We start from the raw sequence: 27,214 nt of genomic DNA on the forward strand, positions 1-27,214 counted from the left end.
GAAAAGGAGTACGTCAAGGCTGTATATTGTCACCCTGCTTATTTAACTTCTATGCAGAGTACATCATGAGAAACGCTGGACTGGAAGAAGCACAAGCTGGAATCAAGATTGCCGGGAGAAATATCAATAACCTCAGATATGCAGATGACACCACCCTTATGGCAGAAAGTGAAGAGGAACTAAAAAGCCTCCTGATGAAAGTGAAAGTGGAGAGTGAAAAAGTTGGCTTAAAGCTCAACATTCAGAAAACTAAGATCATGGCATCTGGTCCCATCACTTCATGGGAAATAGATGGGGAAACAGTGGAAACAGTGGCAGATTTTATTTTTAAAAACATGTGTTTGCTCCCTTATTGTGTCTTGTTCCATGTAACCTATTATCATAAAAGAGTTCTCAGAAAGTAGTAGTGACAAATGAGGTTTATCCTGGGTTACTCACAGGGGTGGAAATAAATTTAGGCTTATAGCAGCTGTGAAGTTTTACACAAGTTCCTGTTTTCCACTGTATCTCCTGAGGCTGTCTGAACAATACTCAAATAGATTAAAGGAAGTCTGGTGGTCTCAGGAGGAAAAACCACACAAGTTTTGGCACCTGACACAGAGTTGGTATTGAGGCTTTTTTTTCTAGGACTGTCTATATATCTGCCTGCAATGCAGCAGACCTGGGTTTGATCCCAGGGCCAGGAAGATCCCCTGGAGAAGGGAATGGCAACCCACTCTAGTATTCTTACCTGCAGAATCCCATGGACAGAGGAGACTGGTGGGTTAGAGTCCATGGGGTTGCAAAGAGTCAGACATGACTGAGCGGCTAACACTTTCACTTTTATAGTAATAATAACTATCCCTGTTACATTATCTAGTTACTAGACAATCTCATCCACCTGTTGTGTTCTCCGGACTTGATGCCTCTTGTCATCCCAGGCTTCAGATGGCTGATTACCTGACATTGTGGGGTTGCTTGTCACAGGACAGCACAGTGCTTGCGATGGCTTGCTGCAGGTGCTGTCGCTGCTTCCTCAGGATCTGCTGGAAATCGTCTTCCAGGGTCTGTACTACGTAACGCAGAAAGAAGACTCGCCCGGGCAGGTTTTGTCCCTTGGGGAGAAAAAAATGAGTAAATAAGTATTTGCTCTCAGTCTCCCGGACACTGAGCACTGGGCTCTCGTAAATACCAAGTCAAGGGAAGATGCATGAGTCAACAAGTGTGTCTGTATCTAAAAGAGAGGCCTGTGGGAGAGAGCAAGCAACCTAGGTCATTACAAAAGAGGGCAAACAAGGCAATTCTAGAGCTTGCAAAGTCAGTCTCTTTCTCTCACTGAACCTCAGTGATGAACCCCACTCTCAGGATAGGCCCTAAGCTGTGTATATCTGAACAGAGAGACAGAAAAATGACTGCTAAGCTGCTAGGTCAAACCACCATGATCTTCATCCCACTGCCAAACTTCTAGTAACATGAGCTGATGTACAGTCTGTTGTTTAAGCAACTCTGAGCTGGGTTTTTTGTTACAGGTGAAATGATCCTAATTGCTGAAGCCCAGCTAATGCAGGTGAAGAGCATGGGCTTTGGTGATGCAGAGACCTGATTTATTTGTTTGAAACTCAGCCCCATTCCTTATTTAACTTACTGCTCCGAGTCTCAGTCCCCTCATGATTTACATGGTGATCACCCGAACCTTACCAAAGCCAGGCAGGCATGTGTTGGTTTCCTTTTACTGATAAAGAGAGCCTTAATTCTGGCCTTGTTCTATTTGTTTTCTAAATGCCTTATAGTTTTTTGGTCCCTCATTTTCTACATTATTGTCTTTTGCCTTTAGTTGATTTTTTTTTGTAATGAAATGCTTACATTCTTTTCTAATTTCCTTTTCTGTACATTCTATAGCTAGTGTCCTTGTGGTTACCATGGGGATTACATTTAACATTCTAAAATTATCATACTTTGAATTTATACTAGGTTCACTTCAATAACACACAAAAGCTCAGCTCTTTATTGTGACCAAAAATAAACTAATAATTCTTTAAAAAATTTTTGATTTATTTAGTTTTGGCTACTCTGGGTCTTCACTGTTGAGCTCAGGCTTTCTCCAGTTGCTGCAAGTGGGGGCTACTCTCTAGTTTCGATGTGTGGGTGACGACTTCTCTTGTTGCAGAGCATGCTCTCCAGGACGCGTGGGCTTCAGTAGTTATGGCTTGCAGGCTCTAGAGCATGGGCTCAGTAGTTGTGACACAAGGGCTTAGTTGCCCCATGGCATGTGGGATCTTCCCAGCCCAGGGATGGAACCTGTGTCCCCTTCATTGGCTGGCAGATTCTTAACCACTGGACCACCAGGGAGGTTCAATAATTCTTTTCAGTTCTTTTCAATCTTTCAAATTATGTAGAAAATACAATGTGGAGTTACAAAGTTAAATAACACTAGCTTTTAGATTAATAATTTAAAAAAGTGTTAGTCACTTAATACATTATAGATAGCCAATGTAGAGTTACAAATCACTGTCATAATAGTTTTGCCCATGTATTTATCTTTATTAACATCTATTTCTTCATATGTCTTCAAGTTACTGTTTAGTGTTTCATTTTACCCTGCAGGACTTCCTTCAGCGTTTCCTGCTGAGTAGGACTAGTGGGAATGAATTCCCTCAGCTTTTGTTTATCTGGGAGTTTCTTTACCTCTCCCTCATTTTTGAGGGACAGTTTTGTTGGATACAGGAATCTTGGTTGAGTTTTCTTCTTTAGCACTTCAAATATATCACCCCACTACCTTCTGGCCTCATTTCTGATGAGAAATCTTATTGAGGATCTTCTATCGATGTGTCACTTCTCTCCTGCTGCTCATTCTCATTTCTTGAAGGCAAGTTTTGCCAGATATGGTATTCTTGGTTGACAGCTTTTTTCTTTTAGAACTTTGAATACATCATCCCATTACCTTCTGACCTACATGGCTTCACTGAGAATTTGCTGAGAGACTTATACAGACTCACTTATATGTGATAATTCACTTTTTCCTTGCTGCTTTTAAGTCTGACTTTGGACAGTTGATTATAACGTTTCTTGCTTTGAGTCTCCTTGGTTTATCCTCACTGGTGTTAACCTTCTTGAGTCTGTGTGTCTATTTCTCTCCTCAGAGTTGGGAGGTTCTTTGGTCATTGGGCTCTCTGCCCCCGTCTATTCCTTCTCTGGAACTCCCATAATGTACGTGTGGTCCGTACACGTAATGATGCACCATAGTCCCACAGGTGCTCACCAATTTTCTTCAGTTTTCTTTTTGATCCTCTGTCTCAATGATTTCAAAGACCTTTCTTCATGTTCACTGATATGTTTTCCTCCTGCCTGATCAAGACTGTTGTTGAACTCCTCTAGAGAAATTTTCAATTCTGTTATTATACTTTTCAGCTCCAGAATATATTTATTATCTACAGTTTAAAAATTTAATATTCTCATTTTGTCCATGCATCATTTTCCTCCTTCATTTTGTTTGTGTTCTCTTTTAGCTCCTTGAGCATCTTTAAGATGGTTTTAAAAAATTCTTTCTCAGGAAGTTGAGAGATTTGTATTTCTTTAGGGTCACTTTCTGGAACTTTATTTCATTTTTTTGATTGGGCCACACTTCCCTGTTTCTTTGTGTGCCTTGTAATCTTCTTTTGAGATTTAAACATTTGAAAAAAACAACCAACTTTCCCAGTCTTTATGCACTGAGTTCATGCAGGGCAAGGCCCTTAACAATCAGTCTGGCTAAAGGTTCTCAGTGCTCTCAGAACTTTTCTGGAGATGTGTTTTCTCTGAGCTTGTGTGTATGCTTTTATCTGTCTTAACTCCCCAAGCAGCTTGCCCTTGTTTCTTCTCAAGAGCTGACAGTCTCTTACTCCCCCAGTACCTGTTTATGGAAATGCATACTCTCTGAAGCTCTAAAATGCTGCAGTGCTCATCTTTTTTTTCAGCCAGAAAACTAAGCCAGGGTTTTCAATAGTGTTCTAAGTCAGGTGAGACAAAAACTATCCCCATAACAAGCCAGAACACTGGACTTGATGTTCTCTCCTTTGTTTCCATCCCAAGGGGGAAGCCAGGGTGTGGGAGATTTCCTCCCAGTAGCGTTGTGCTAGGCTGGGTACAGGGAAGGGCATGGACACACAAAAATACCAAAAACGTTCCTACTCCTTTTAATGGAGTCCCTTCTTGGTTATGCTTTGGCCTGGGTACTGCAACTTCTCAACTGGTTTCTAGAGTTTTCACAAAGGTATTCTGGTCCATATATTGTTGTTAAGTTGGTGTCTCCATTGGGGAACAAGGGCCTGGAGCGTCCTCGTCTACCATCTTGGTGGTTATTTCCCAGATCATCCTTTTCTTAAAGCCCTGTGTTTTTTTGCACCAATCTGGAGTGACTTTAGGTCTACTATTTGTGGTAATCTCAGGACTTCTCTTTCTTATACTTCTGGATTAGATCCAGTGTCTTTTGGATCCTATGCCTCTTTCTCTTTTGATTTCTCCCCTATTCTTTGTATGCATATCTTCAAGTAACCTATGAAATGGGGTATATTTTTTTGAAAATATTTTTTCAAGCTTGTACATGTCTGGAAATGTCTTTATTCTAGCCTCACACTTGATCAATATCTTGGTTGACTACAGAATTCTAAATTGACAATAATTTGTTCCATCCATGTTCTTTTGGGTAAGTAGACAGAAAGCTGGCAATTAAGCTCAGGGATCTCTAAAGGTCAGGATGTAGACTTTTCTCTGGAGCACCAACTCTACACTGAAAGAAAGTGAAAGCGAAGTCGCTCAGTCGTGTCTGACTCTTTGCGATACCAGCCTACTAGGCTCTGGTAGGACTGCAGCCTACCAGGCTCCTTCATCCATGGGATTCTCCAGGCAAGAGTACTGGAGTGGGTTGCCATTTCCTTCTCCAGGGGATCTTCCCGACCCAGGGATCAAACCCAGGTCTCCCACACTGCAGGCAGACGTTTTACCCTCTGAGCCACCAGTGAAGCCCATAGAAGAAGTCCAAAAATTCTCTGTTCTAAAGGGCAGATTTCCTTCCTTTTTGGCAAGCCTGTGTTCTAGCCTGTAGCTTTTGCTGCCTAGCTTCATCAGTCATCACTTTTACATTTCCTTTAGCTTTTCCAGTCTTCATTCAAATCTGTTATCTTTCCCCTTATTTTCAGTGCCATAGGTTCATAACTTCTATTCATTTACTGTTATTTTAAGTGAAATCTTAAGAAGGGGAGGGATAAATGAGTATATTCAATCTTGAATTGGAAGACAGCACATACCGTCTCAATAAAAATATTTTGGTCTGGATCTGTGGAGTAAAAGCTAAAAGAAGTCTTGCTAAATGGCAAAAACTGTACTACCAGATTTACTGTCACTTTTGTTTCTAGTTAAAACTTCCTCTGCAAAAGACTTCTGCATGCAAACTGTTGTTACCTCTTCCTCCATGACATAAGCGAGAAGCTTCCAGTCCCACTCCACTGTCTTGGCATTAGCTGGATGTAGCCTGAAAGTCAAGTGATAGCAGTTAGAATTCTGGAGATTTCAGTGGAAGGAAGGATGGGATCTGGAAGACAATAGAAACAATAGAAGACGACAGAAGCAAGAAGCCTCTTCTTATCCTCAGTGTTCTTGCCCACCCTCTTTCCCACCCATGTCTCTGAGGGAAGTGGAACTTCATTTTCTTTTGCTGGCTACCTAATATCTACTTCTCTTTTGGGAGGCATTAGCACTCCAAATTTGCCTTGAAGAAATCAACTATTACTCTTAGCCCAGTGGCTTTCACCCATTAGGACCCTGGGATGAAGCTTATGAAGCATGTTGAGCTAATCATGATATTCTGTCCCACAGTTCACATGACTGGCTCAAAGACAGACTCATGTCTTATATCATGCCAATTAAAATTTGTAAGACTCAATTTCAGAACTCTCGCGTGATTATAAAGGAAATGGACACTCTCTTGTATTAAGAGTGTCTGAGAAAGCCACCATATGAAGCCTAGTACAAAGCCACCATATGAAGCAAAGTACAGCTGAAAAATGGATATTGGTAACCATTTTGGAGCTGAACTAAGTCACATCTTACTCCTAGGTTTCTAGGTTTTTAGTAACATGGGTCATTAAGTTCTCTTTTATCATTTGTTAAAGCCTTTGGATTGAGTTTCCTGTCACTTGCAATCCAAATAATATTAATATACTGTCACCCTCTCTAATGTTTAGTTGAATAAATCTTAGGCAAGAGAAAATTGTGCCCTGAGTCCAGGTTCCCTAAAAGATTTGCCAAAAGCCAAGGTTCATACTGTTGAATTTTCATGAGAAGCATGTAGGCCTCCTTTAGAACATCCAAAGTCTCAGAGCCACTGAGCAGGATTTTCTGGATGATGTGAGCCACAATTTCTCGGGGCGGGTAATGCTGGGGTGACACAAAGTCCATCAAAAACTGCACAGTCCCCAAGGGGAAATTTTCTTCAATGGTGTTTGTCACCATCCTTAATCTTCGATGAGGGATAGGTTCTAATTTTTGACCCTTGTTCTGTAGAGATAAAAAGAAAATAAATTAGGATAGGTTTCTATAGACAAAAATACAAGAGGTCCTAGAAAAAGTTGAAGACAGCATTTGAAATATTCATAATTAGAAAAACTGAGATTGGAAAGCCTTATCTAAAAAACTTCTAATGATATGGGAAATGCTTATATTAAGTTAAATAAGAATTCAAAGTTCTACATGTAAACATGACTTCATCTACTAAAATATAGCATAGAAAGGAAAGTACAAGAATCAAGAGCTAGCCTAAGTTGCTTCTGAAGTGAGGGTGGTAAGATATTTAGGGGTAGTTATGATACTATATCAGATACTAAAACAAAAAGATGAAGAAAGATGTTTTAAATATGTTTTATTGTTAGAAGAATTTAATTCTGTTGATTTTTTTTTTAGTCAACAGTAAATATTAAGCTGCTTCACCCCTTGCCCCTACCCTCAAACAGTATGTACATAAAGACTGAGAGTGTGTGAAAAAACTTTCCATTATCTAGGTGGTGAAATGATGGATACTTTTTCCTCTGTATGTACCTTTATATTTTTCACTTTTTCTGTAATAGACAAATAATCAGAAGAAAAACAAATGTCTGATACAGGAATAGTATAATAACAATAATTATAATAATTTTTTTAACATCTAATTCATTCTCACTTAATTCTCACAACTCTGAGAAATACATGTTATTATTATTCCTATTTCATACATAAGGAAACAGATTTAGAGAGAAAGTACTTGTCATGCGACAGAAGTTGCTTTCATATGGTGCTATTACTTCAGTGCTACCCTCTACATTCATACTCTCTATAAACAACAAAACCAACAATAATAAATATATTTTTGTTAAAACTCCCAGTTATTAAAAAATTTAAAGTGCCTACAAAAAGGCCAAAAGGAAGGAAATATACCCAACTATTAATATTAATAAATGCTGATTGATAACATCATGTGGGTAATTATTTTTTAATATTATATACTTTAAAATGTTTTATACTAAGCAAGCAAGCATTTCAAAATCTGAGAATAAGCATTAATTTTGAAACACCAGACAAAATTTTGACAGTTCATGTGTAACAGTAAAATAGTGATGGCTAGAATTGCCCTTCTTGGAGAAGGCGATGGCACCCCACTCCAGTACTCTTGCCTGGAAAATCCCATGGACGGAGGAGCCTGGTAGGCTGCAGTCCATGGGGTCGTGAAAAGTCGAACACGACTGAGCGACTTCACTTTGACTTTTCACTTTCATGCACTGGAGAAGGAAATGGCAACCCACTCCAGTGTTCTTGCCTGGAGAATCCCAGGGACGAGGGAGCCTGGTGGGCCGCCATCTATGGGGTCGCACAGGGTCAGACACGACTGAAGTGACTTAGCAGCAGCAGCAGCAGCAGCAGCAGCAGCAGAATTGCCCTTCTAGGGAGAGGGCAGTTAGCATTTTGGAGGAAAGAAGTCCAGCTAGCTTTCTTATGTCTCAAGCCACCTGAGTGTAACTCCTCTGATCTCACTAATGAGAAACCAACACTGTAAATAGCATGTAACAAGAATTAAGAGCAAGAGAAGAACAAAAATCTTGCTTTGGTGACTATTTTACGTGTGATGCACTTTATGATCTTGAAACTGTATTATTCATTCACTTCAGTTCAGTCGCTCAGTCGTGTCCGACTCTTTGCGACCCCACGAATCGCAGCACGCCAGGCCTCCCTGTCCATCACCAACTCCCAGAGTTCACTCAAACTCATATCCGTCGAGTCGGTGATGCCATCCAGCCATCTCATCCTCTGTCGTCCCCTTCTCCTCCTGCCCCCAATCCCTCCCAGCATCAGGGTCTTTTCCAATGAGTCGACTCTTTGCATGAGGTGGACAAAGTACTGGAGTTTCAGCCTCAGCATCAGTCCTTCCAAAGAACACCCAGAACTGATCTTGCCTACAAATGGAGAGCTCTACAAATTTTAGATAAAGTTTATAAATTGTTCTAATGCCCTTATCCTTAAGGGGAACTACTATTCATATAACATTCCTATAAACCCTGAGAGGTTGCTTCATGTGTCTATGTGTTTACCTTTAAGCCAAACAATGACATGATACAGGCGTTATGACCCATTCTAGAGCTAAAGAGAAAAACTCAGAGGAATTAAGGTCCTTAATTAAGGAATGAAGTGGCCGCATAGAGCCTGGCTAAGAAGTTACTGGGCGAATTTACTATATAGCTTAGAAACCGGCTTTTAGGGGCTTCTATACAGAAACCCCTATTAGTTGCAGTGCATGAGCTTCTCTAGTTGCAACACATGGGCTTCTCTCTAGTTGTGGTATGTGGGCTCTACAGCATATGGGCTCAGGAGTTGCAGCACATGGGCTTAGTTGCCCCATGGCATGTGGGATATCAGTTCCCCGCCCAGGGATTGAACCAATGTCCCCTGCATTGGAGGGGGACATTGGAGGGTTTTCTATATAGAAACCCCTATATAGGGGATTATATTCAACATCTTGTGAAAACCTATAATGGAGTATAATCTGAAAAAATAATGGAATCACTCTGCTATACACTTGAAACTAACATGATATTGTAAACCAACTATATTTAAATAAAAATATTATTAGAGCCATCTTAGTAGATGTGATTTTTTTTTTTTTTTTTGCAGTTCCCTAATGACTGACTTAAGATTCAACATTCAAAAAACTAAGATCATGGCATCTGGTTCCATCACTTCAAGGCAGATAGATGGGGAAACAATGGAAACAGTGACAGACTTTATTTTCTGGGGTTCCAAAATCACTGAAGATGGTGACTGCAGCTGTGAAATTAAAAGACACTTTTTCCTTGGAAGAAAAGCTATGACCAACCTAAACAGCATATTAAAAAGCAGAGACATTACTTTGCCCACAAAGGTCCATCTAGTCAAGGCTATGGTTTTTCCGGTAATCGTGGATGGATGTGAGAGTTGGATCACAAAGAAAGCTGAGCACTAAAGAACTGATGCTTTTGAACTGTGGTCTTGGAGAAGATTATTGAAAGTCCCTTGGACTGCAAGGAGATCAAACCAGTCAATTCTAAAGGAAATCAGTCCTGAATATTCATTGGAAGAACTGATGCTGAAGCTGAAACTCCAATGCTTTGGCCACCTGATGCAAAGAGTCGACTCATTGGAAAAGACCCTGATGCTGGGAAAGATTGAAGGCAAAAGGTGAAGGGGGCACCAGAGGATGAGATGGTTAGATAGCATCACCTACTCAATGAACATGAATCAGAATAAACTTCGGGAGATAGTGGAGGACAGAGGAGCCTGGCACACTGCAGTCAATCGGGTCACAAAGAGTCAGACATGACTTAGCGACTGAACTACAAAAAGTGATGTCTCCAATGCTGGTTTCTAAGTGTGAGGCTGAATTTGAACCTGGACCTGATTCTACATGGGATGGCATCAGTTCTTTAGTGCACATTTCTAACAATGTGAAACTCAACTGGTCCTGTTCTCTCATGTGTGGACCCCCTGGAGCATATACAAGGCCTGTACAAAGGACACTTGATCCCCAAGGAAGGCATGTTAGCTCACCTCTCTTGTGTCTTTATCTGGTATTAGTGTCTGGAAGAAGAGGTGATGCACCGGAGGTCGTAAGAAGTACTTCAGTCTATGTAGGCACGGTCTGTTGTACAACCCGCCTTGCGGTATCTGTGTCTGTATCAGGGCACACCCGGGGTTGACAGGCTCTGACAGTGATCTCTCTTTTCTGGCTGGATTTTCTGTGACAGAGAGCCAAGGAACTTTCTCTAAGGAAGTCTCAAACTCTGGGGACTGTGGGCTGGGAGAGGAGCTTGGAGAGGATGGAGCCGAGACATCCATAGGGGTGTCATGGTTCTGTATGTCATTCTGGGGAGAGGCAGGCCTGATTTTTGGTAAATGAGCCAACTGTCCAACTGTGGGTGGCATGTCTACCAATGAGCGTGACATGTCCCCAGGTGAACGAAGGGCATCTCCTGATAAGCATGAGACTTCTCTAGATGAATGCGGTACACTTGCTGGTGACGGCGGCGCATCTCCTGGTGACGGCGGCACATCTCCTGGTGACGGGGACGCATCTCCTGGTGATGGAGGTGCGTTGACAGGTGACTGTGACACATCTGCTGGTGGCTGTGGCATGCTGACCAGAGATGGTGGCATGTCTCTTGGTGACTGTGGTATGCTGACCGGTGACAGTGGCATATCTCCTGATGACTGTGGCATATCTTGTGGTGTCTGTGGCATGTCTTCCAGGGACTGTGGCACATCCTGTAGATGGGACACATCTTCCAGATATGATATCTTCTGAGGTGGAGCTGGTGCATCTTGAGGTGGGCCCAGTGAGTGTTGAGGTGGGCTTAGTGAGCACTGAGGATGCCATGATGAACCATGAGGTGGACTTGGCATACCCTGCTGGGGGCCTGGCACATTCTGAGGGTAGGGCATGTCTTGAGGAGGACACAGCTCTTCTTGAGGCAGGCGAGACAAAGTTTGTAGCTGGTACTGCATGGTTTGTGATGGGCATGACAAGGCTCGCGGTGGGCATGAGGAGGCTCGAGGTGGACATGGCAAGGCTTGCAGTGGGCATGGCAAGGCTTGTGGTGGGTATGGCACATCTTGCTGTGGGCATGGCAAGGGTATCCTTTGATTGCTACTGCTACTATTATTGCTGGTTTGGGGGAGGGAGTGAATATTTGAAGAGGGTTGTAGGCTTGCCAAGAAGCTGAGGTCACCTTTGAATATGGTTGAGCTACAGTTCGGCTCTACTGGGTAAACAGAGTCCCCACTGATAGACATGGGTGGCTGGGGACCTTCGAATGCTGTTTCTTCCAAAAGGTCCAAATCCACAGGATCACTGTTGATAATTCTCCGTGCTGCAGGCCTAGAGCTTCTGTCCACCCACCCTTCCACTATCTCTTTGCTGCAGAGGCTGGCACATGCTTGAAGACTGGCTGGCTCTTTCTGGGAAGGAGCAACAGGTTCTAGAGTCAAGTCAAGAGTGGCAATAGGTCTATTTTCTTCCTCAGATCCTGTCAGGTCAATCACACAGAGTCCACTGCGATCCTTTGCCCTTGGTCTGGTTTCTCTAGTTAAGTCAATGAAGTCCTGTTAAAAAAAAAAAAAAAAATGAAGTCCTGTTGAAGGATTGTGAGAAGATAAGAGGTTAAGTGGGGGAGGGGGTGTCTTAGCTTTTTCTAAGAGGACTTAAAGCTTAGCTTTTAAGGCTAAACCTATTTTACCTTTTCATTTCATTGACAATTTATGTATCTTGTATAACATAAGTATTAGTTTATTTCCTTTGGTCAAAATTTCACTGTTGTCAAAGCTGCCAACTTCCATACCTTCTTAAATTATCCAAAGGCCATAAGCACATAACAGAGGGCACAGAGGGAAATGTTTTATGGTCCACAGTAGACTGGGGAGTAGTAGGGAAGATTTCAACCTTAAGTCAAAGTGAAAAGCCACCTTTGTTTGGAAAAGCAAATACATAGGATAACCTACAATAGAAGCGAAAGAAGGGAAGCTAGTACAAGAGAATCTACTTTGTGCTAAGAACACGGTGAGTACTTCTATACATCTTTAATTTTCACAGTTACCCTATCAGGAAGGCATTTTATCATCAGGAAGGCATTATCATCTCCATTATACAGATTGGGAAACTAGAGTTCAGAGGGTTACGAATTATTTAGCTATGAAGCAGAGAAAGACACTCAAACCCAGGCCTGTTTCTTTCTTTTCCTGTTAGGCCCTAGGAATGTACAACCTCATTCAATGTATAATCAGCTTATAGTCAGATATGGAGGATAATACAATAAGAGTTATAAACCTAACCAGTGTAAGTTTAAGCCTATATTAATTACAAAAATATCTTCTATCTTCACTACCATTCCTTGGCAAAATGATGAAGCAGTTCACAAAGCCTAATGATGCTAGTTGAGGTACTTAAACAACCTCTGTGTCAGGAGCCAGGAATAATATTGCTCTATCTTCCAGGTGTCTCTTCACTTGGTTGGGTACCACTGCCACTGGTATATTAGGTAGCAACTGCTGGGCTACCAATGCTATTGCTGCTACCACAGTTTCCACGCTATTTCTTTTAGCAAATGTGATGGTTACCACTGTCAACAGTACCAAAGCTGGACACAGGATTCTGAGTGAGTCAAGTGAGAAGTTGGCATGCATCTCATCCTGGAATAGGGATTGCTTGATGAAACCAAATGCCTCATTCCTAAGAAGCAGCCATAGAGTATCACTGCCTCTCTACTGCTAGCTGAACTCAACATAAATAGCTATAAGGGTCTGAACTGAATTCCTCTGCCATGGCCAACTCCTAAAACACAATATTATCATGTCTCTTTCACTTAAAACCCACCATATGAGGTACAGGATAAAGGACAAAGGCCTTAGTAAGACTCATGAAAAAGTTGAAGTCCCTCAGTCGTATCCCACTCTTTGTAACCCTATGGACTATATAGCCTGCCAGGCTCCTCTGTCCATGGAATTCTCCAGGCAAGAATACTGGAGTGGGTAGCCATTCCCTCCTCCAGGGGATCTTCCTAACCCAGGGTTCAAACCCAGGTCTCCCACATTGCAGGCTGTTTCTTTACTGTCTGAGCCACCAGGGAAGCCCAGGAATACTGGAGTGGGTAGCCTATCCCTTCTCCAGGGGATCTTCCAGACAACAGGAATCGAACTGGGGTCTCCTGTATTGCAGGCGGATTCTTTACCAGCTGAGCTAGAAAGTGAAAGTGAAGTAGCTCAGTCGTGTCCGACTCTTTGTGACCCCGTGAGCTATAGCCTACCAGGCTCCTCCCTCCATGAGATTCTCCAGGCAAGAATCCTGGAGTGGGTTACCATTTCCTTCTCCAGGGGATCTTCCCAACCCAGGGATTGAACCCAGGTCTCCCACATTACAGGCAGACTCTTTAACCTCTGAGCCATCAGGGAAGCCCTTTAGCTGAGCTAGAGTCCTTCATAATTTAGTGTCTTCCTGATTTCTCTTCCTCATTTGAGCAAATCACATAGAAATACTTTAGATCCTTAAATATGCCATGCTTTCTCAGTATTTCTGTCTTTATGTTTGCTTATGGTTCTTTCTTTTGCCTGAAATGACTATTATCTGTTTGATTGTTTGAAAGTTACTTGTCTTTCAAAACTCAGCACAGATATCACTGTGTCTGAAAATTCTTCCAGATCACTTCTGGTCTCAAAGTATTTGTTTCCTTCCTTATATTCCCACTGCATCTGTACAAACCTTTTTCTTTTTAAATAGTAAACACTTTTTTAAAAATTTATTTTTAATTGGGGGAAAATTGCTTTGCAATATTGTATTGGTTTCTATCATACAGCAATGCAAATCAGCTATAATTACACATATATCTCTCTCTTGAAGAAACACTTAAAAAAATATATTTATTTATTTGGTTGCACCATGTTGTATTTGCAGCATGTAGGATCTAGTTCCCTGATCAGGGATTAAAGCCAGGCCTCCTATATTGGGAGCATGGAGTTTTATCCACTAAACCACCAGGGAAGTCCCCAAAACTTTTCTTTTGATCCCAAAGAACTTGATGCTTTTAAATGATATTGAAAATGGAAATTTTTTTTATTTACCAATTATTCATTGCTAGTATAAAGCAATACTATTGATTTATGTATGTGTATTATCCCTGTGTCCTTTGACCTAGCTAAATTCACTTACTAGTTCAATTTTATACATTCCTTAAGGTTTTCCATATAAGAAATCATGTCTGTAAATAAAAGAGTTTTACTTCTTCCTTTTCGATCTGCATGCCTTTTATTTCCTTTTGTCACCATTGCAGTGGCTAAGGCATTCAGTACAATTCTCAATAAAAGTGCTGAAAGCAGACATATAATCATTAAGTACCATGTTAGCTGTGTTGTTTTCATAGATGCCCCATATCATGTTGAGAAAGTTTCCTTATTTTGTTTTCTGAGAGTTTTAATTGGGAATGGTCATTAGTCAAATGATTTTTCTGTACCTGTTATTTTATGATTTTCCCTTGTACTATTAATATCAAAAATTATATTCATTGATTTTCTAATGTTAAATTAGTCCTGGGGAAAACTCCACTTGGTTATAATGTATTACTCTTTTTCAACAGTTTGGTTTAACATATCAATATTTTGTTAAGAATCTTTACATATTCTTGAGGGATATTCAGTTCAGTTCAGTTCAGTCCCTCAGTCGTGTCCAGCTCTTTGTGACCCCATGGACTGCAGCATTCCAGGCCTCCTTGTTCATCACCAACTCCCAGAGTTTATTCAAACTCACGTCCACTGAGTCGGTGATGCCATCCAACCATCTCATCCTCTGTCGTCCCCTTCCCCTTAGTTTGTAGTTTTCTATTCTTATAGTCTTTTACTGGTTTTGCTATTAAAATAAAATTGGCTTCTTGAAGTGACTCGGGAACTATTCTCATCCCCTCTATTCAGGCTGTGTTGGATTGGTACCACATCTTTCTTCAGTGTTTATAGAAGTGAAGCTATCTGGGCCTAGAATTTGCTTTGTAGTTAAAATTTGGAAGACATAAGGCTATTAACATTTTCTACATCTCGTGTTAATTTTGTGACTTGTGAAACTGGTCTGTTTCATCTAAATTGTCAAATTTATTAGCATAAAGTCTTTCAAAATGTGTTTAATATCTTTTAAATTCTAAACTCCATATAGACTTATCCCCAGTTTTCTTTTTTATGCTCAATATTGGTAACTTATATCCTTTGCATTTTTCCCCCTGATCAGCCTAGCTAGAAGTTTATCAATTTTACTGATATTTACAAAGGACCAGGTTTTTCATCTATTTATTTCTATTGTTATCATTATCATTGCCTTCATTCTATTTACTGTGGGTTTGAATTTGCCTTCTTTTTCTAACTTCTTTTTTAAACAATTTATTCATCTTGTATTTATCTTTGGTTGTGCTGGGTCTTCACTGCTGTGCTGAGGGGCTACTCTTCATTGCAGTGCATGAGTTCTCATTGTGGTGACTTCTCCTGTCGTGGAGCATAGACTCTAGGTGTGTGGGCTCAGTAGTTGTGGTGCATGGGCTTCATTGCTCCACAGCACATGGAATCTTCCTGGACAAGATGGAATCTGTGTCCCCTGCATTGGCAGGTAGATTCTCATCCACTGTACCACCAGGGAAGTTCTTCTACTTTCTTAATGTGGAAGCTTCAGTTCAGTTCAGTTCACTTGCTCAGTTGTGTCCGACTCTTTGCGACCCCATGAATCACAGCATGCCAGGCCTCCCTGTCCATCACCAACTCCTGGAGTTCACCCAGACTCATGTCCATTCAGTCAGTGATGCCATCAGCCATCTCATCCTCTGTCGTCCCCTTCTCCTCCTGCCCCCAATCCCTCCCAGCATCAGAGTTTTTTCCAATGAGCCAACTCTTTGCATGAGGTGGCCAAAGTACTGGAGTTTCAGCTTTAGCATCATTCCTTCCAAAGAACACCCAGACCAATCTCATTTAGAATGGACTGGTTGGATCTCCTTGCAGTCCAAGGGACTCTCAAGAGTCTTCTCCAACACCACAATTCAAAGGCATCAATTCTTCGGCGCTCAGCCTTCTTCACACTCCAACTCTCACATCCATACACGACCACAGGAAAAACCATAGCCTTGACTAGACGAACATTTGTTGGCAAAGTAATGTCTCTGCTTTTGAATATGCTCTCTAGGTTGGTCATGACTTTCCTTCCAAGGAGTAAGCGTCTTTTAATTTCATGGCTGCAGTCACCATCTGCAGTGATTTTGGAGCCCCCCAAAATAAAGTCTGACACTGTTTCCACTGTTTCCCCATCTATTTCCCATGAAGTGATGGGACCGGATACCATGATCTTCGTTTTCTGAATGTTGAGCTTTAAGCCAACTTTGTCACTCTCCTCTTTCACTTTCATCAGGAGGCTTTTGAGTTCCTCTTCACTTTCTGCCATAAGGGTGGTGTCATCTGCATATCTGAGGTTATTGATATTTCTCCCGGCAATCTTGATTCCAGCTTGTGCTTCTTCCAGTCCAGCATTTCTCATGATGTACTCTGCATAGAAGTTAAATAAGCAGGGTGACAATATACAGCCTTGACGTACTCCTTTTCCTATTTGGAACCAGTCTGTTGTTCCATGTCCAGTTCTAACTGTTGCTTCCTGACCTGCATACAAATTTCTCAAGAGGCAGGTCAGGTGGTCTGGTATTCCCATCTCTGGAAGCTTAGATAACTTGATTTTTGAAATCTTTCTTTTCTAACATTAGCATTTAAAGCTAAAAATTTTCCTGTAAGTACTGCTGTAGCTTCATCCCACAGTTTTTAATACAAAGTCATTTTATTATCATGCAGTTCAAGCTTACCTTCACTATGGTCAGAAAACAAAACCCTGTAAGATTTCAATCTTTTGAACTACATTGAGGCTTGTTTTATACCTTAACACATGGCCTACTTGCTGAATGTTCCTTGTATATTTGGAGGAAAAAATGTGCATTCTGCAATTGTTGGCTATAAATGTCAATTAGGTCATGGCTGTTGACGACTTTTGGATCTTTGACTTTCTTCACCTTTGAAGCAATGCAGTTGTGCTATTAACTACTGAGTGTATTAAAGTGTCCAACTAAGATTGTGGGTTTGACCATTTTCCCCTTGTGTTTGGTTAGTTTTTGATTCACGTATTTTGAAATTCTGTTTATTAAGTGTAATAATATACTTAAAATTATTCTACCTTCTTAATGTATTAGCCCATTTATCATTATTAAAACAACATTTATCCTCTCAAGTCTCCAGCAATCTTCCTTGTACTGATGTCTATTTTTTCTGGTAAATAATAGAGACACCTTCTTAGGCATACTGTTTGCGTAGTGTATTTCTATCTTTCTATTCTCCACATATTTGTGTCTTTGTATTTAAAGTGCACCACATATAAATAGCTAATAGTTGTTACTGCTTTTTGGTCCAATCTAACCACCTCTGCCTTTTGATTAGTTTTTGGTTCATTTACACTTAACTGTTGATATATTTGCGTTTATATCTGCATCCATATATTTATTTCTTATTTGTCCTGTTAACTCTTCCTCTGTTCCTCCTATCCCACTCTCCTTTGAGTTAATCATATATATTTTGGAATTCCATTTTAATTCCTCTGTTGGGGTTCTAGCTATTTATTTTTTAATTATATTTTTAACGGTTACTCAAGGGCTTCTCTAGTGGCCCAGATGGTAAAGAATCTGCCTGCAATGCAGGAGACCTGGGTTTGATCCCTGGGTCAGGAAAATCCCCTGGAGAAGGGAATGGCAACTCAATCCAGTGTTCATTCTTGCCTGGAGAATTCCATGGACAGAGGAGCATGGTGGGCTACAGTCTAACTCCTCTCTTCAGCTCTTATTTGGGCTTTCCAGGTACTGCTAGAAGTAAAGAACCCACTTGGCAATGCAGGAGATGTAAAAGACATGGTTTCAATCCCTGGGTTGGAAGATCCCCTGGAGGAGGGCTTGGCAACCCACTCCAGTATTCTCACCTGGAGAATCTCATGGACAGAGGAGCCTAGTGGGCTACAGTCCAAAGGGCCGCAAAGAGTTGGACATGACTGAAGTGACTTAGCACGCATGTGGTTACCTGTGGCTCAGATAGTAAAGAATCAGCCTGCAATGCAGGAGACCTGGGTTCGATCCATGGCTTGGGAAGATTCCCTGGAGAAGGGAATGGCTACCCACTCCAGTGTTCTTCCCTGGAAAATTCCATGAACACCGGAGCCTGGAGGGCTGTAGTCCATGGGGTCCCAAAGAGTCGGACACAACTGAGTGACTAACACTTTTACACTTTTCATGTGGTTACAGTATACAGATTCAATTTATTCCAGTGTACTTAGGAAAAATATTAACATACTCAAGATAAAAAAGTAGAAATCTTACAAAATATTTCTTGCCTTGTGCCCCATTCTTTATTTTTGTTGTCATATATATTATACTTATATATATATATATATATATATATATATAGCATAAGTCTTTACTTTCAGTTATTCATTTTTAAGGAAATTAATAGAAGAAAATTCTTTATTTTATACACATTTACAATTCCTAGTTCCTTCATTTGTGTAGATCCAACGTGCCATTTGGTGTCATTTCCCTTCAGCTAAAATATCTTGTAGTACAAGAGTGCTAATGATAATTCTCTCATTCTATCTGAAACTGTCACTATTTTGTCCTTATTTTTTTTAATAATTTTATTTATTTTTGGCTGTGTTGGTTCTCCATTGCCATGCAGACTTCTCTCTAGTTGCAGCACGTGGGGGCTACTCTCTAGTTGAGAGGCACGGAGTTCTCATTGCAGTGGCTTCTCCTGTTGTGGGAACACTGGCGCTGGAGCACAAAGGCTTCACTAGCTGTGGCTCTCGGGCTCTAGAGTGCAGGCTTAGTAGCTGTGGTGCATGGGTTTTTAGTTGCCACAGGATCTTCCTAGACAAGGGATCAAACCTGTGTCCTCCACACTGGCAGGTGGATTCCTAATCAGTGGACCACCAAGGGAGTCCCTATGTAACAGATTTTTTTCTGGACAGTAGTGGTTTTCTTTGTGTTCATCTTGAGTCTGCTCTGCTTCTAGGATGTATAACTCATTTTTTTCCTCACCAAATTTGAGAAAATTTCAGCCATTATTTCTTTAAAAATTTTTTTACAGTTATACCCACCCCTCCTTAAAAGACTCTATTTTTTAAATTACTTGGCATTTCCTTGCAGATCTCTGATGTTTTGTTCAATTTTTTCCATCTTTTACTGTACTCTATTCTTAAACTTGGGTGGTTTCTACTGTTCCATCTCAAACATCTCTGTCTCTCCCCACCTGCCATCACCTGCTTTCTTTCCTAATTTGCCATTGAGCCCATCTAGTTATTTTAAAAATTTAGTTACTGTATTTTTAAACTTCTGAACTTTTCTTTTCTAAAAATTACAGAACTTTATTGTCTCACAGCTCTGAAGTCCAAGATCAAGGTGTCAGCAGGGACGGGCTCTAATGGCTGTAGGGGAGGTGACTTCCTGGGCTCATCTAGCTTCTGCTCATCAGCAGTGACACTCCTTGGCTTGCAGATGCAGCACTCCCATCACATGGCCATCTTCTCCCTGTGTGTCTTCACACTGCCTTCCCTGTGGATGTCTCTCTATATCCAAATTTTCTGTTTTTATAAACTGAATTTCTGCTTTTTATAGCTTTCATTTCTCTGCTGAGATTTTCTATCTATTCACTCATTGATGTCATTATTTTCTTTAACCGAATAAATGTATTCATAGTAATTATTTTGAAGTTTTTGTTAAATCCAACACTTAAGCTCATTCCCATCAGATTCCATTGACTGCCTCCTTTTTTTTTTCCTCCCCAAGAATGAGTCACACTTCTGTTTTTTTGAATGTCTAGTAATTCTTGGTTGAAAATTGAGTTTTATAGATACATGTAATGATTTGATTGTTTTCTTCCAAAAATTGTCCTTTCATTGTTGTTGTTGCTCTAGTAGTTAGTCTGCCTGAAGTCAAACTGCAAGCTTCATCTCCTTCACACAGTGTAGGTGCTGGTATCTTTGTTCTTATGCTTTCCAACTGCTACCCTTTTAACCTGACCTTTTGGTGGTGAGGGACAGGGTGGTTCTCATTTGGGCAGAGATTTTACTTTAATTTTGGGGTTTGCCCTTCCTGTGATTTTCTTGCTTCAAGAGATTAGGGATTGCAGCCCTAATTCTTTGCTGCTCTGCTATCCTTTACCTCTATCTCCTGACATTTCAAAACCATAAACATTTCAGCTTTGTCACTTAAGTGGCAAGTGACTAGGGAATGCAGTCTGTTAAAAGAGCAGCAAATTCATAGATATTGCCCTATGCAGCTATCTTTCAGTAGATTTCTCACTAGTGTCTCCCTGACACTAGTTAAAAATCTGCCTGATTTTTAACTACCCCACTCCAGTACTCTTGCCTGGAAAATCCCATGGGTGGAGGAGCCTGGTAGGCTGCAGTCTATGGGGTCGTTAGGAGTCAGACACGACTGAGCAACTTCACTTTCACTTTTCACTTTCATGCATTGGAGAAGGAAACGGCAACCCACTCCAGTGTTCTTGCCTGGAGAATCCCAGGGACAGGGGAGCCTGGTGGGCTGCCGTCAATGGGGTTGCACAGAGTCGGACACGACTAAAGTGACTTAGCAGTAGCAGCAGCAGAGAGTATTTTGGCAGGTCAAAGAGTTTCACAGATTGGAAGCACAATTCAACTGCATTGCTCAACCTTGGAGAGCTTATTGCTTCCCTTTTTGATTACTCCAAAGCACTCTGTACATACCAATATCACTTTAGTGCATATCACAGAGCACTTCCATATCCTTCCCCTCATTAGACAGTAACTTATTCTTGTATCCTGTACCCTTACATAGTGTTTTAGACTCAACTCATAGTATTTATTAACTCATTAGATAAATGAATAAGTTTAATCTAATGACCTCATTAGATTAAATAATTATTTATTAGATTATAATTATAAATTATAAATAATTATAATATAAAATAATTATAAATTAGATTATAATTATAAATTATAAATAATTATAATATAATTATAAATAATAATTGTTTAATTATTAATTAGGTTAATTATTAACCTCATTAGATTAAATAATTAAATAATTAAATAATCATCTCATTGTCCTCTGATAGTCCTAACTCCTAATTAACTAATTTGCATTTTATCACATATTACTCTAAGTTTTCAGAGATAACAAATTGTCTTTCTAGTTTTAATAATTATGTCATCAGATGGAAATACAGATGACTAAGACTCTCCAATGGGCTTCCCTGGTGGCTTAGTGGTAAAAAATCCGCCTGCCAATGCAGAAGACTCGGGTTCAGTCCCTGAGTTAGAAAGATTTCCTGGAGAAGGAAATGTCAACTCACTCCAGTATTCCTGCCTGGGAAATCCCATGGACAGAGGAGCCTAGCAGGCTATAGTCCATGGGGTCACAGAAGAGTTGGACGTGACATAGCAACTGAACAACAAGAAGGCCCTCTAACAGTCTGCATCTGCAGAATGAAACACAGCAATAAGCCCATAAAGCCCTTGTCTACCCCAATAACCCTATTTTCTGACCCAGATGCCTCACAACAACCCTGTGAGGTGAATATCATTCATATTTTCTAGCTATAAAAATTAAAACCCAGAAAGCAAACTACTTTTAGGTTTCTGGATCTGTTTAAATGAGAAGTCTCATTTATTTACAGCTTCAAGGGGCTGGTCCAAGACTTATTTCCTGATTATGGTGCTGATAATGGGATTTGCTCTTCAGCACTCCAGGTTATCTCAAGATTTTGGTTTTACTGTTCTCCTTCGAGATTTCTGTTAATTCCTGCCAACCCAGCAAGCAGGAAAAATTAGTTTATTTCAGAATCTAGTTGTTGTTTTAGCAGAGATTCCTTTAAAGTCAGTCAGTCATATTGTTGAAGGAAGAAGTTCCTAGGTCCAGGTCTTTTTACAATACTCCAATATCAGTTGCTTATCTTTCCCACTAGGACTGAATATAATGCCATAATGACTGGCACAGCATCTTTTGGAAAATGGCAAAAGTGCTCAAGAAACATCAACTGAATCTAAAAAAAAAAATTTTCAGGGGGAAAGCTCATCTTCCATACCTCACATATGGACCTTCCATTCAACAAGACTGAAAATAATAGAGATACTTCAGGTTTCTCTCTATCACTCTTTTCCAAAAAGGTAAATGGAATGGCTTCATTATTTGGTGAAACTAGAACCAAGGGCTGAACTCAGAGTTCCCTTTCTTTGTTTTAAGCCCCCTTCCCTGAAGATCTTATCTGCTTTTTCCATGGGTAAGGTTACCATGCAGGCTTTTAACTTGAAACTTGTTAGGTACGAAGGGGACTGCTGCTGCTGCTAAGTCACTTCAGTCGTGTCCGACTCTGTGCCACCCCATAGACAGCAGCTCACCAGCTCCACCGTCCCCGGGATTCTCCAGGCAAGAACACTGGAGTGGGTTGCCATTTCCTTCTCCAATGCATGAAAGTGAAAAGTGAAAGTGAAGTCGCTCAGTTGTGTCTGACTCTTAGCAACCCCATGGACTGCAGCCCACCAGGCTCCTCCGTCCGTGGGATTTTCCAGCCAAGAGTACTTGAGTGGGATGCCATTGCCTTCTCCGAGGAAGGGGACAAAGGAGCATTAAGTTTAATTATAGTTTTAGGGAGCCAAATGGAGCTACAGATCCATGAGGCTTATTCTAACTAAGCATTATTAGTAACATAGCTATTACATCAATCTCCATCTATCTGACCTATATCCTTTTCCTGTCTCTATGAATTTGCCCATCCTAATATTTCATATAAATGGAATCATAATTATATGGCCTTTTATGTCTGGCTTCTTTTTTATTAATATACATATTTTATTGAAGTATAATTGACTTACACTGTTTCAGGTGCACAGCAAGGTGATTCAGTCATACTTACATACAAATATTATTTTTGAAATTATTTTCCATTATAGGTTACTAGAAGATATTGCCTATAGTTCCCTGTGCTATATAGTAAACCTTTGTTGCTTGTTGCGTATCTGTTTTTTTTTTATTAGAAATCTAGCACTCTACTCATACTAAGTCAAACAAGTGGAATCAAAGTTTCATAAATTTTTAGGCAAAAATTGGTAAGTTTTCGAAAAAATATATATTACACATATTATATATATATGCATACAAAAGCTTTTCTATTAAACTTGATAAAGGCTTGAGAAAGAACACCAGAAAAAAAAAAAAAGATGGAGAAATTGGAAAACAAACTAAATGAAAAGAAAGCACTGAATATTAAATAGAAAAAGTGAAACAAACTAGATAAAAGTAAAAGATCATCATATAGTCCAGTTGTTTTTAAACATGACTGCTTATTAGAAACCTATCTGGAACTCTGGAGATAAAAAAAGCAATACACGAGCATTTGTATTTTTCAAAAAATTTCAGGATAATTCTGATATGCATCTGGATTTTAAAAAGTGATTACAGGTTTTTCTATGAAATTATAGTTTTGGTGATACAAAATTCTATTGTTTCTCTGTTGACAAATCATGATACAATGGTACTAAGTGACTAATAGTTACACAGTCACCATAGTGAAAGATGTTTATCAGTTTTCAAAATGAATAGCCAGAAAAAAACAAGTATAACTGCAAGCCATAATAAGAATATGATTCACTTAACAATAGAAAATAATTACATACAATCTGGGGGGGTCAAAAAGAGTGATGTGGTAAGTGGAAGTGTATACATGCACATGTTTTCATCTGCCTAGCCAGTCTATGTCTTGTGGTTGGTACATTTGATCCATTTATGTTTTAGGTAATTATCAGTCTGTATGATCTAAGCCTTGCTCAGTGATCAGTGCAAAGAAATAAAGGAAAACAGTAGAATGGAAAAGACTAGAGATCTCTTCAAGAAAATTTGAGATACCAAGGGAACATTTCATGCAAAGATGGGCACAATGAAGGACAGAAATTGTATTGATCTAACAGAAGCAGAAGATATTAAGAAGAGGTGGCAAAAATATACAGAAGAACTATACAAAAATGATCTTCATGACCAAGATACCACAATGGTGTGATCACTCACCTAGAGCCAGACATCCTGGAATTCGAAGTCAAGTGGGCCCTTAGGAAGCATCACTACAAACAAAGCTAGTGGAGGTGATGGAACTCCAATTGAGCTATTTCAATTCCAGTTGAGCTATTCCAAATCCTAAAAGATGATGCTGTGAAAGTGCTGCACTCAATATGCCAGAAAATTTGGAAAACTTAGCAGTGGCCACAGGACTGGAAAAGGTCAGTTTTCATTCCAATTCCAAAGAAAGGCAATGCCAAAGAATGCTCAAACTACCCCACAATTGCACTCATCTCACATGCTAGCAAAGTAATGCCAAAATTCTCCAAGTGAGGCTTCAACACTATGTGAACCATGAACTTCCAGATATTCAACCTGGATTTAGAAAAGGCAGAGGAATCAGAGATCAAATAAACAAGATCTGTTGGATCATCAAGAAAGCAAGAGAGTTCCAGAAAAAAATCTACTTTTGCTTTATTGGTTACGCCAAAGCCTTTGACTGTGTGGATCACAACAAACTGGAAAATGCTTAAAGAGATGGGAATATCAGACCACATGATCTGCCTCCTGAGAAATCTATATGCAGGTCAAGATGCAAAAGTTAGAACTGGACATGGAACAACAGACTGCTTCCACATTGAGAAAGAAGTACGTTAAGGCTGTATATTGTCACCCTGCTTATTTAACTTCTATGCAGAGTACATCATGCAAAATGCCATGCTGGATGAAGCAGAGGCTGAAATCAAGATTGCCGGAAGAAATATCAATAACCTCAGATATGCAGATAACACCACCCTTATGGCAGAAAGCAAAGAATTAAAGAGACTCTTAATGAAAGTGAAAGAGGAGAGTGGGGGAAAAAAAGGCTTAAAACTCAGTATTCAAGAAACTAAGATCATGGCATCTGGTCCCATCACTTCAAGGCAAATAGATGAGGAAACAATGGAAACAGTGACAGACTGTTTTGGGGGGCTCCAAAATCACTGCAGATGGTGACTGCAGCCATGAAATTAAAATATGCTTACTCCTTGGAAGAAAAGCTATGACCAACCTAGACAGTATGTTAAAAAGCAGACATTACTTTACCAACAAAGATCTGTCTAGTCAAAGCTATGGTTTTTCTAGTAGTCATGTATGGATATGAGACTTGGACTATAAAGAAAGCTGAGCACTGAAGAATTGATGCTTTTGAACTGTGGTGTTGGAGAAGACTCTTAAAAGTCCCTTGGACTGCAAGGACATCAAACCAGTCCATCCTAAAGGAGATCAGTCCTGGGTGTTTATTGGAAGGAATGATGCTAAAGCTGAAACTCCAGTACTTTGGCCACCTCATGCGAAGAGTTGACTCATTGGAAGAGACCCTGATGCTGGGAGGGATTGGAGGCAGGAGGAGAAGGGGACGACAGAGGATGAGATGGCTGGATGCCATCACCAACAAACATGAGTTTGAGTGAACTCTGGGAGTTGGTGATGGATAGTGAGGCCTGGCGTGCTGCGAATCATGGGGTTGCAAAGAGTCAGACACGACTGAGCGACTGAACTGAACTGAAGCTTCCTGATGGGAGCGAATGGCAATGGGAAAAACTGGGTCTTGCTCTGGTGGGCAGGGTCTTGCTCAGTAAAGCTTTAATCCAATTATTTGCTGATGGGTGGGGTTGCACTCCATCCTTGGTAGTTGTTTGGCCTGAGGCAACCCTACCCTGTCATCTATGGGTTATGATAGGGTTAATGGTGAACTCCAAGAGGGTTTACACCAAGAGGGACCTTTGTTGCCTGATGCTGCCAGTGTGTCCCTGTGGTGAGCCCCTGCCAACTCATGCCTCCATAGGAGACCCTCCAACACTAGCAAGTAGTTTTGGTTCAGTAACCTATGGGGTCACTGCTCCTTTCCTCTGGGACTTGGTGCACACAAAATGTTGTTTGTACCCTCCAAGACTGGAGTTTCTGTTTTCCCCAGTCCTGTGGAAGTCCTATAATCAAAGCCCATTGGCCTTGAAGGCCAGATTCCCTAGGGATTCCCAGTTCCTTTGTCATATTTGATTTTTATCATGATTGCACCCCTCCTGCTGTCTCATTGTGGCTTGTCGTTGGATGTGGGGTATCTTGTTTTGGTGGGTTCCAGTGTTCTCTTGTCAAGGATTGTTCAAAAGCTAGTTGCAATTTTGGTGTTCTCACAGGAGGGCATGAGCGTACATCCTTCTACTCTGTTGTCTTGAACCAGAACCTATATGTGAACTTTATGGTAACCACAAAGCAAAACTCTCTAATATGTACATAAAAGATAATGTGAAAGGAATGTATGTATAACACTAAAGAAACTCATCAAATCACAAGGTAAGAGAGCAGAACAGAAACAAACCAGAAAACCACCAGAAAACAATGAACAAAATGGCAGTAAGTACATATCTATCAATAATTACACACCTATCGATAATTACTTTAAATGTAAGCAGACTAGATTCTCCAATCAAAAGACATAGAGTGGCTGGGTGGATTCAAAAAACAAGACACTGAAAAAACAAACATATACTGCCTGTTAGATTTACTTCAGATGTTAGGACACACTCTGACTAAAAGTGAAGGGATAGAAAAAGATGTTCCATGCAAATGGAAACCAAAAGAAAGATTGGGTAACTATACTTATATCAGACAAATAAACATTAAAATAAAGACTGTAGTAAAAGACAAAGAAGGGCATTACATAATGATAAAGGGGTCAATCCAACCACAGGATATAATATTTGTAAATATTTATGTACTCAACATAGCACCTAAATATATACTGCTACTGCTAAGTCACTTCAGTCGTGTCCAACTCTGTGCAACCCCATAGACGGCAGCCCACCAGGCTTCCCCATCCCTGGGATTCTCCAGGCAAGAACACTGGAGTGGGTTGCCATTTCCTACTCCAGTGCATGAAAGTGAAAAGTGAAAGTGAAGTTGCTCAGTCGTGTCCGACTCTAGCGACTCCATGGATTGCAGCCTACCAGGCTCCTCCGTCCATGGGATTTTCTAGGCAAAAGTACTGGAGTGGGGTGCCATTGCCTTCTCCACCTAAATATATAAAGCAAATATTAACA

At 40.4% G+C, this 27,214-nt stretch overlaps 1 protein-coding gene across 2 annotated transcripts in view; it reads right to left on the minus strand.

The window, feature by feature from the left end:
• SIMC1 (SUMO interacting motifs containing 1) overlaps positions 1–27,214 on the minus strand; it is an 86,080-nt gene that overhangs the window by 34,857 nt on the left and 24,009 nt on the right. The window contains exons 2-5 of one of the 2 annotated variants that reach the window (XM_061429954.1): positions 10,063–11,613; positions 6,278–6,510; positions 5,416–5,485; positions 940–1,094 (exon numbers count right to left, since the gene is read on the minus strand). In XM_061429954.1, the coding sequence (XP_061285938.1) occupies positions 940–1,094; positions 5,416–5,485; positions 6,278–6,510; positions 10,063–11,613 (2,009 nt within the window). Of the gene's footprint in view, positions 1–939; positions 1,095–1,624; positions 1,999–5,415; positions 5,486–6,277; positions 6,511–10,062; positions 11,614–27,214 lie in introns of those variants that run through there. The other variant, XM_061429955.1, reaches the window with a different exon arrangement.

The sequence above is a fragment of the Bos javanicus genome, chromosome 10, assembly GCF_032452875.1.
Source record: "Bos javanicus breed banteng chromosome 10, ARS-OSU_banteng_1.0, whole genome shotgun sequence".
In the NCBI taxonomy this organism is placed as follows: domain Eukaryota; kingdom Metazoa; phylum Chordata; class Mammalia; order Artiodactyla; family Bovidae; genus Bos; species Bos javanicus.